Source organism: Syngnathus floridae, chromosome 21, assembly GCF_059516105.1.
Source record: "Syngnathus floridae isolate MCC-2025c chromosome 21, RoL_Sflo_1.0, whole genome shotgun sequence".
NCBI lineage: Eukaryota > Metazoa > Chordata > Actinopteri > Syngnathiformes > Syngnathidae > Syngnathus > Syngnathus floridae.
Window position 1 is genome coordinate 7,612,355 of NC_142433.1, and position 9,398 is coordinate 7,621,752.

Sequence of the window (9,398 nt, forward strand, 5' to 3'; positions counted from 1 at the left end):
TACTACATGACACGGTTCTCACCAAAATGGGAGATTTTTTCTGTTTACTGCGGCTCAGAGTTGAAACATTTCAATAATTTGGTTTAATTGGCAGGATCAAAACTGAACCAAATATAATGAATGTATTCACCAGGAATGAGACGCGACCCTGGTGTAATTTGTTTTCAACTTGTATTTCATATTAAATTGTCTTACAGAGCTTACATTATGTGACCTTTATAAATAGTTGAAAATGTATAGTTCATTCTGTATCATTGTCATGACTGAGTCAGCCAAATGGTAATCTAATTGTTCAACAGTCATGCTTCCACTTGGTGTATCTGCTGGGATTTTGCTCATTAAAAAATAATTCAAACGTTTAAACACATAAAACATGGAAATGTGACAAAAGGTTGGCATAAAATGTAGAGAAACTTGGTTTATTACTGTGGTTTTGGTAGCATACAAATCATAATGAGAGCAGTTTGTCACAGGTTCTCATATTTTGAGCAAAAAAAGCCCTTACATTTCATCTTACACTTTTATTTGTAACCTCTCTGAAGTGCATCCAGTAAAAACATTTTTGTATTTATTGTAAATCTCTGCCAAAGGAAATGATACAGCAAATTGAAGTGAGGAGTTAACGCCCAAGAAAAGCTTTGAACGTAGCCACATTTTTAATAATTCATCGTCATTGAATGCCCCCCCCCCCCCTCCTCCTCTGCGATGGTCACGTTACATGCAATGCTTCCGCGTGATCTCTTTCATAAACGATGCAGTTTGAATTCAGGAACAGAATTAATGGTTTGACTGATTCTGTTAAGGAGCAATATGCGGTGCCCCACCCGATCCAACAAGTGGCGCTGATGGTGGGTCAAAGCATGTATGAGCAATATCACTCTGAGAAAGAAAAAAAACATGGCCGTGGATACGACTTAATTTTGCTTCTCTTGCCCGCCTGGCCAACTGATGATGTTAAAAACGTACAAATGGTGGCAATGTTTTCAGGCTGGAGGCGAGCGCCAGCAAGAGTAATCCTTCCATCCGGGGCCGCATTTTAATTTAAAGCTGCGCGGCGGGATGTCAAAGGCAGCGAGTCACAGCTGCGAAGGAGGGAACAAGACAGCAGCTTTATTAGTTCCAGTGCATGGAACTCTTTCACTGGGATCTGGACGCTTCCCGCTGCCAAGGTGACGCCCATTGTTGCACATGTTAAGAATGAGACTCTTGGAGATGAACCTTTACCTGCTGTCTCCAAAACCAGAAAGGTGGTAAAGTGGCAAATTTTGGACACTGTATCTTCAAGTGATGAAAGGACTTGACATTTCAGAATTGTCAGTCTGGCTACAAGAACTTCCTACAAAACCATTGACCTTCCCTCTGGACAAAATAACTTTTCAAATGATTTGTTGTGGTCTGTGTCGTGTGAAAGATCCAGCAGGGAACCTCGGAGAGAAGCAAGGCTCACATGCGAACATCTGCCTTAACTAAGCGAGAGTAACAGACGATGAAGAGATGGGGGATGGTGCTCAGAGCAAGATCAAGCCACAGCAAGTTCTTCATCATTACTTTCGGTCTTAGGGGTTCAAGAACAATGGAAAAAAAAAAAAAGGTCTTTATCCTCAGTACACGAGAAATATTGGCGTACATTTCTCAGCCACCGAGCAGATTTTTTTTTCCAGAGCAAACAACCCCCAAACCTCAAACCATCCCAAGTATGCTACGCAGTCGCCTCCTGAGGATTTAGTCCGGAGCGCGGCGGTGAACGGTTTCCGTTGCGCGCTCCGCACTCAACAGAGTGCTTTCACAGAAACCCAAGATGGCGCCAACACAAAAATGAGGTAAACATCTGAACAACAAAAAAAAGTCTCATCTTGTGTGAGTGTTAGCGAGCCAACACAAGGGTGAATCATCACCAGCACAAGGATGCTGCCTTAAGGTTGTGTTTGTTGACGTCCACTCGCAGTGTCGCCGATCAATCGGACTCGGAGGACGACTGGTGCTTCTGCTTCTTCTTGTGCTTCTTCTTCTTCTTTTCCTTTTTCTTCTTCTTCTTCTTCTTGCCGCCGTCGGAGTCGGAGGACGAGGAGGATGACGTGGTGTCTTGGAGAAGCTGCTGCAGCTGCTGGATCCTGTAGAGGAGGCCATGCAGACCATCAGGCGCAACGTCAGCGACATTTCCTTTGTCCGAGCAGTTTTGTGTTGATTTATGAGACGCCTTCCCACCACTAAGTGGAAGACGGACACAAATCAGATCAGAGATGTGCGTTTATTGGCTGTCTTTGGCTAACATTCTAATGTCGACATCACCTCATGAGTGCTTAACTATCAAAATAAGAGATGAGATCAACGGCTTTCTATCGGAGTGCGACAACAAATATTTTCTCATATGATGGCTAATACTTGCTATGAATATTCAAGGGAAATCAGCCGGCTCTGGCTTCGTTATGGCGGTACTCGGCATTTGCACCGAGGTTTAGGCAGATTGGCACCAGAGCAACGAGCCAAGAAGGACAGTGACTGAAAAAAAGTGTGTCGCTTGTGCTCAATGGTATTTATGTGACCACTCAGGGTTAATACCACTGATAGATGACAATCGTTTCCTATTGAGGGATAATGTTTTGGAATCACTAACGGGGAAGAAAAATAATGGCAGCCTTTGCAAAGTCAACATAGCAACGCTTTTTGGTTTTAGGGTTACGAGTCATTTGAGGGAGGATGAAGGCCTTGAATTCGGCAAATCGAAGAGACGCTGACATCGCGTAATAAGAATCCTGCTCCATGGGGATTGTGTTATGATACGAGGAGGAAAGCGTAACCAGAAAACAAGTTTTGACAGCGGGATCATTCTTATTTGTGCGTTTTCCAATGACGCCAACATTTAGACAACTTGGAATATGCGCATGAATACAAATCCACTCCACGACATCAATAGACTCACTGAATAATCCTGCTCAGAAACAATTTAAATCCAATTATGACAATTATAATTATATATCATTAGATGTGGATGTAATTATAAAAAATAATTACTTTCTGCAAAACGAGCATAATTACTGGTTGAAAAAGAGAATTTGAAGGGCAGCTTAGGCTCAGTTTTGTCTCCCTTTCAGGGAAAACGTCAGATGTTTCATGTGGTGATGGCCTTTCAATGAGCTTTTTCCAATGCGTGCAGACTCACACCAGTGTGCCGCGAGCACGCCGGCATCAGAATAATACTTTGTTGTACCGCTCAATTACCTGCTTTCTTTGGCGTTCCTTTCATTCTCTCGAATCAGGTCGTACATGGGGTCTTCGTGGGCCTGCCAGATAAATGGGAAGCTGTTAAAATGGACTCCCAAGAGATGAGAGATAGCAGTCGGGAAATGGCCTCTTATGGGGCTCCATTTACTGCCATTTTTGCTCCCTTTTTCCGTCACTCAGCATTTTCCCAGTTGGAGAACAAAAAAAAAATGACACAGTTGCATTTATGGTAATCATTGTAGGGTTCTGAGTGCTCCATTGTTCCATTATGTTACATTAGATAGAGCGGCCCACACGTGCTTTCCACACGCGCACGGTGCACTCACCACGCGGAACTGCTCCAGTTTCTGGTTGCCTTTGATGAAAAACGGACACTCGCGATCTCCCGTGCGATGGCCGTAACGTTTGCACCTCCAGCCTGCCAGAAATAAAAAAAGAAATAAAAATACCACCAGGAACAGTTTGTCAATTGTTTGATTAATCAAACAATTCAAATTAATTTCAAGGATAGTTTTAGATCCGGCATGTGGAGAAGAACTTGTAGAGGTCTAATCATGGTCGCCATGGTAACTCAGCTGTGCTCTTGGGTTTACTAAACACAAAATTTCATAAAGCTTTCATAAAACTATAATTACAGCAAAAATTTTTTTGTCTTTGTCAATCAATAGATATGAGCTTTTGGGGTTTATTTTAAAAAGCTAATCAAAATGAAACTAAATAAATAATTAAAACTAACTAGTTTTTTAACTTGAAATTGTGAGGTGCCATTTTCCAATAACATGAAGCCTTAAGTTTTGGACACCATGGGATCAAGTTATGCGCTATCTGGGGACCTATATGACACAGATTGTCTGAACTTACACTGCATCACCTTGACCTCTTTGCCCAGCGGCATCCACAGGCCCTTGGTGGGCGCCTTGGCCAGGAAAGTGCGCGCACCCTCATTTCCGGGTTCGGCAGGAATGCAGTCCTCGGGTTTCTCCTCATGCTCCTGTCAATCAAATGTCCGTATGTAGGGTGATAAGTCAGTGTCACTTTTCTTCACAAGACCTGGCCAAATCTGGTAAGTCACGAGAGGGAGGTTACCTTAATATATCCAGGTGGAGGTTTTTCATAGCTGGAAAAAGATTAGACGAGTTAATTAACTGCTGCTTTTGCTTAAAGTCGGACTGGACGACTAAGGAATTTTATTGATTCCAGTTTATTTGTAAATAACCTTGGATTTTTTTTAAAGTCATTTAGCTTCTTTTGTAGCACAAAGCTCTGTTAACATGCACTAAGTCTAACAACATGGTTGCGAACATAGTGGAACTGCCAATAGACCTTCATTTCTGCATTTTGATCACTTTTGTGATATACTGTGCTGGCCAAAGGTATTGGCACACTTGCAATTCTGTCAGATAATGCTCAATTTCCTCCAGAAAATGATTGCAATTACAAATGATTTGGTAATATCTTCATTTATTTTGCTTGCAATGAAAAACCACAAAAGAGACTGGAGAAAAAAAAAAAAGCGTTAAATCAATTTCAATCAATCAAGCAATCAAGGCTTTTATGTCTCTGGGTCAGAAGTGAGGTCTTCCTGGGTATCCTACCATAGTGTAGAAAAGGCTGCTAAAACAGTGGTCCCCAACCTTTTCTGCGCGACGGACCGGTAACGTGTCAGAAATATTTTCGCTATATAAAGAAATAATACATTTATAAAAAATATATAAATACGATGAAATAAAATGATACGACTGGCATAAAAACAAGTATAAACGACATAAAAATAAAACTCACCATTACGTTGAATTAGTGTGAGCATTGAGCTTGTTTCTCAGAAATGAGCCGGTTCGATCTAGGCGTAATCGGAGACAATAACACCCGACGTGGTTAAGGTTTGTCTTTTAATACAGGATGCTTGGTGTCCATGTGCCGAAGCAGTTTTGAAGGCTTCATTGCCTCGTTAGCTAGCCTGTCGCCACATACAGGTCAGTGACCTAGTGGTAGAGTGTTCACCCTGAGACTGGAAGGTTGTGGGTTCAAACCCTGGCCGGGTCATACCTAGGACTATAAAAGTGAGACCCATTGCTTCCCTGCTCGGCACTCAGCATTAAGGGTTGGAATTGGGGGGTTAGATTACCAAATGATTCCCGGACGCGGCGGCGCTGCTGCTCACTGCTCCCTTGGGGATGGGTTAAATGCAGAGACAAATTTCACCACACCCAGATGTGTGTATGACAATCATTGGGTCTTTCAGTTATTTATTTTTTTATATATATATTATGCAGAGTGGGCTTAGCGCAGTGGTTCTTAACCTGGGTTCAATCGAACCCTAGGGGTTCGATGAGTCGGTCTCAAGGGTTCGACAGAGCCTCCACTGTGGAGGTCCAAACAAACCTAATTTATTGTGTAAATTCTGATTTGCCAGTATGTAATTTGTTGTGAGGTCATGCATAGTGTTGGTTTTGTTCTTTGAGCAAGGTGATGTTCATGCACGGCTCATTTTGTGCACCAGTAAAAATCATCTATGTCTTGAATTTCCCAAAAATTATTTTTCACTAACGAAGGGTTCGGTGAATGCGCATATGAAACTGGTGGGGTTTGGTACATCCAACAAGGTTAAGAACCACTGGCTTAGCGCATCAGTCACCTGTGGTGATAAATCCATATTTTAAGTACGACTCCAGAAATTTTCTTTTAAATGCAGCTTTCCTTTTCTTAGAAGTGGTAGCCTCTTCTTCTTCTGTCTCCTCATTGGACTTTTTTCCTTTTCCGAAGAATCTTTCCAAACATCAACAACATGAGCAAGAAAGCTCATATTTGCTTGGTTCGCGGGCTCGACTGAGGTGACATGTCACGTGACTGAGACGAGCGTCTTGACCTGAACCGGCGGATGTAATTGGGAGAGAATCGCCAATTTTTTTTGTAGTTTTCAAAAGAAATCCGTACTCATTTTTGCTAGCTTTGCGAGCTTGACTGGGTGTTTCCCCCAGAAACATCTGTTTCTTGCTCATATTTGCTTGCTTTGCGGGCTTGACTGAGGTGACATGCCACGTGACCGGGACGAGCGTTTTGACCTGAATTAATTGATTGTCGATAAAATATATGTATACTTTTTTTTTTTTCTGTGCGGCTTGACAGCCCAGTACCAAGTGACCCACGGACCGGTACCGGTCTGCGGACCGGTGGTTCGGGACCCTTGTGCTAGAAGACTGTGAGACTCGTTTAAGAGGGCGGAGCCCGCATCATATGTGAAAGGCAGAAGAGAAAGAAGAGACGGTGGCCATAGTTTGCGAGTTCTGACGTCATATAGTTTAAGTTTAGTTCAGCCAAGTACAGTTTACCCCACTTCAGAGTGTGTGTAAAGAAAGTAAGTTCTACACGTTGTTTATTGTTGTATAACTACCCGCCTCTTTGACTGCCAGTCAGTGATACAAAATGTCCTTGAATATGTTTAAGAGCGCTATCATAGTGGTTTGCATTCGCGTGTACAATTTTGAGTTGGGCTGTCTTGTGTATATATATTGTGTTGTGACATTTACATTATTCAGAGATTAACACTTATTTGTTTTATAGAACCACACACACAATTGTACCGAGGCTGCCTATCGTCCGTTTTCATTCTGACGCAGACGGATAGTACGGGTTGACACTGTTGTACCCTCAGACTGCAGGACAGCTTGAACTTGTTTGGATGTTAGTAGAAGTTCTTAATCCACCATCCGCACAATCTTTTGTTGAAATCTCTCATCAATTTTTCTTTCCCGTCCACATCTTGGGAGGTTAGCCACAGTGCCATGGGCTTCAAATCTCTTGATGACACTGCGCACCATAGACACAGGAACATCCAGGTTTTTGGAAATGGACTTGTAGCCTTGAGATTGCCCATGCTTAGTCACAATTTTGATTCACAAGTCCTCAGACAGTTCTCTGGTCTTCTTTCTTTGTTCCATGCTCAAGGTGGTACACACAAGGACACAGGTTGCGGCAACTTTAATCGAGTTTAACTGTTGTGATTTAGTAATTACCAGTTATGTGCCACAGGTAAATAACAGGTGCTGTTAAGTACACGAATTATAGAGACGCACCACATGATTTTTCAAAGGGTGCCAATACTTTTTGCCTACCCCATTTTTTGTTTAGTGTGGAATTATATCCAATTTGGCTTTTAAAACAATTATTTTTGTAGTTTTACATGAAAGACAAACGAAATGAACATTTTAATATCAAAGCATTTGTAATTGCAATAATTTTCTGGGAGAAATTGACCATTATCTGACAGAATTGTTGGGGTGCCAATACTTTTGGCTAGCACTGTATGGCAGTTTATTTTAGGACCATTTCGCCGAGCCCGAATTCTAAGCATAAATAAATTCAAGAAATAATGTTAACACTCACAATGTCTCGATGTGTTTGAGGTTTTGTACTTGCTGGTTGAGCCTCTTCATCTGACTTTTAAGCTTCTCGTCGTCCTCCTTGGACGTCGTCTTATGTCGTTTGAGCTCTCGTCGCTCGTCTTTCTCCCTCGACCTCTTCCTGCTCGACATTTTGTGGCAAACGTCGTTCCACTCAAAATAATAAGACCAGATAAATGCGTTGAGACACTTTGGGCGACGCACTAAGGGCTTGTGGAGAAGCTAATGTAAAGCTAGCGCTGCTGCTCGACTTCCGGAGCGGGAGCTCTAAGCTGCTTCGTACAAGTCCAGTGCCCCGAGCGGGTGGCAAGCGGGACTGCATTAACAAGCTACTTTTTCAAACCTCATTGCTTTATGACAGGGGTGTCCAAACTTTTTGCAAGGAGGGCCAGATTTGATAAAGTGAAGGGGCCCGGGGGCCGATACTTTTTTCAGACATTTTTTAACTCCAGAAATTTCATGCAAATACATACTGTTATGAAACAAATTTCATTGTCCCAATTGTCTTTATTTTTTAAAGGCCTAGAGACACCGATATATGTACGAATCGGTTTTAGTTAGCTTATGGGCTTATAAATATAAATTGACGATCGAAACAACGAAAAGGAAGCTGTTGCTCTGAAAAATTTAATTTAAATTTGCCGCGCAGAGGAGTTTGACTGCACCGAGCCGCCAGCCGGAAGTGACGTCGCATGACGTCTCAAGTTGTACGCGTTTAGCTTCAGTGAATGTAAACAAAAAGAGACGTCGGGCCAGGTTTGCGGCCAACCCAGCTCGCCTAGCCGTGCCTTCCATTCTCCTGGCGTACGTTCGTTCGCGGGACGACAAGATGGGTTGCGTTCGCCTGATAGGATCCACGAACCGGACAGTGCGTGCCTGCTGTGTGCTCGTGTTCACATTGGCCTGGTTGACTGTCATCTTTCCGGACTCTGCTCTGCATCGGGAGCGGCTAGCGTGCTATCACTCTTATTGTTCATCTTCTTGTTTTAATTTTCCTGTGTTGTTTACTTGTATGTGCGTTGTGTCTTGTTACCCTGGGATAGTGAGAAACGTAATTTCGATCTCTTTGTGTGTCTTGACATGCGGAGGAATTGACAATAAAGGAGACTTTGAGACTTTGAAAAGTATGCCGAAGCGTGACGGGAGGGGCACAATTCAGAAAAGGTGCTCAGCTCGTCGAAAAAAATGCGATTTAAGCAATACAATTAAAAATGCGCCTAAAACCTAAACCAAACGCTGCAGATGTTCATTTCTCCATTCGCAGTGGTCAACTCGGCACTCTAAAGCCCCCTGAGAACTTTTTACTATGCCAACCTAACCACAGTGACGGGAGAGGCACAATTCAGAAAACGTGCTCAGCTCGTCGAGAAAATGCGATTTAAGCAATAAAATTAAAAATGCTTATAAAACCTAAACCAAACGTTGCAGGTGGTCATGTCTTCATGTGCCGAGATCAACTCGGCACTCTGAAGCCCCCAAGAGCACTTTTTACTATGCCAACCTAACCAGAGTGACGGGAGGGGCACAATTCGGAAAATGTGCTCAGCTCAGCCCAAGTGAACTGCTAGATTCATCATATTCTGCGTCAAAAGAGGTTTCTGAATCGGATAAAATGATGCTAATATTGCCTCTAGAAACGGAGCTGTTGCTATCATCTGCCATGTTGTTTGGGTTTGTTGACATCCAGACTTGTGACGTCACAGTAATGGCGCCGCCGGTGTGGCTTCGTGCGGGACCCGATCGATAAACTGGCATTTCATTTTAGCTTTTTTCTTA

At 42.8% G+C, this 9,398-nt stretch overlaps 1 protein-coding gene across 1 annotated transcript; it reads right to left on the minus strand.

The window, feature by feature from the left end:
- Positions 1–392: 392 nt before the first annotated feature.
- Positions 393–7,937, minus strand: rp9 (RP9 pre-mRNA splicing factor). Its single transcript, XM_088364935.1, has 6 exons — positions 7,606–7,937; positions 4,309–4,339; positions 4,084–4,213; positions 3,549–3,640; positions 3,220–3,281; positions 393–2,111 (listed from the first exon to the last, which is right to left on the minus strand). The coding sequence occupies exons 1-6, from the start codon at positions 7,752–7,754 to the stop codon at positions 1,955–1,957; spliced, it is 621 nt and encodes a 206-aa protein (XP_088221061.1). The 5' UTR covers positions 7,755–7,937; the 3' UTR covers positions 393–1,954.
- Between the last annotated feature and the right edge of the window lie 1,461 nt (positions 7,938–9,398).

Coding starts and splice junctions, on each gene's coding strand:
- rp9 (XM_088364935.1), bottom strand. CDS start 7,754: ATGTCGAGCAGGAAGAGGTCGAGGGAGAAAGACGAGCGACGAGAGCTC. Junction 4,340..7,605: donor CTCAAACACATCGAGACATT/GTGAGTGTTAAC, acceptor ATCTTTTTCCAG/CTATGAAAAACCTCCACCTG. Junction 3,282..3,548: donor AACTGGAGCAGTTCCGCGTG/GTGAGTGCACCG, acceptor TTTATCTGGCAG/GCCCACGAAGACCCCATGTA.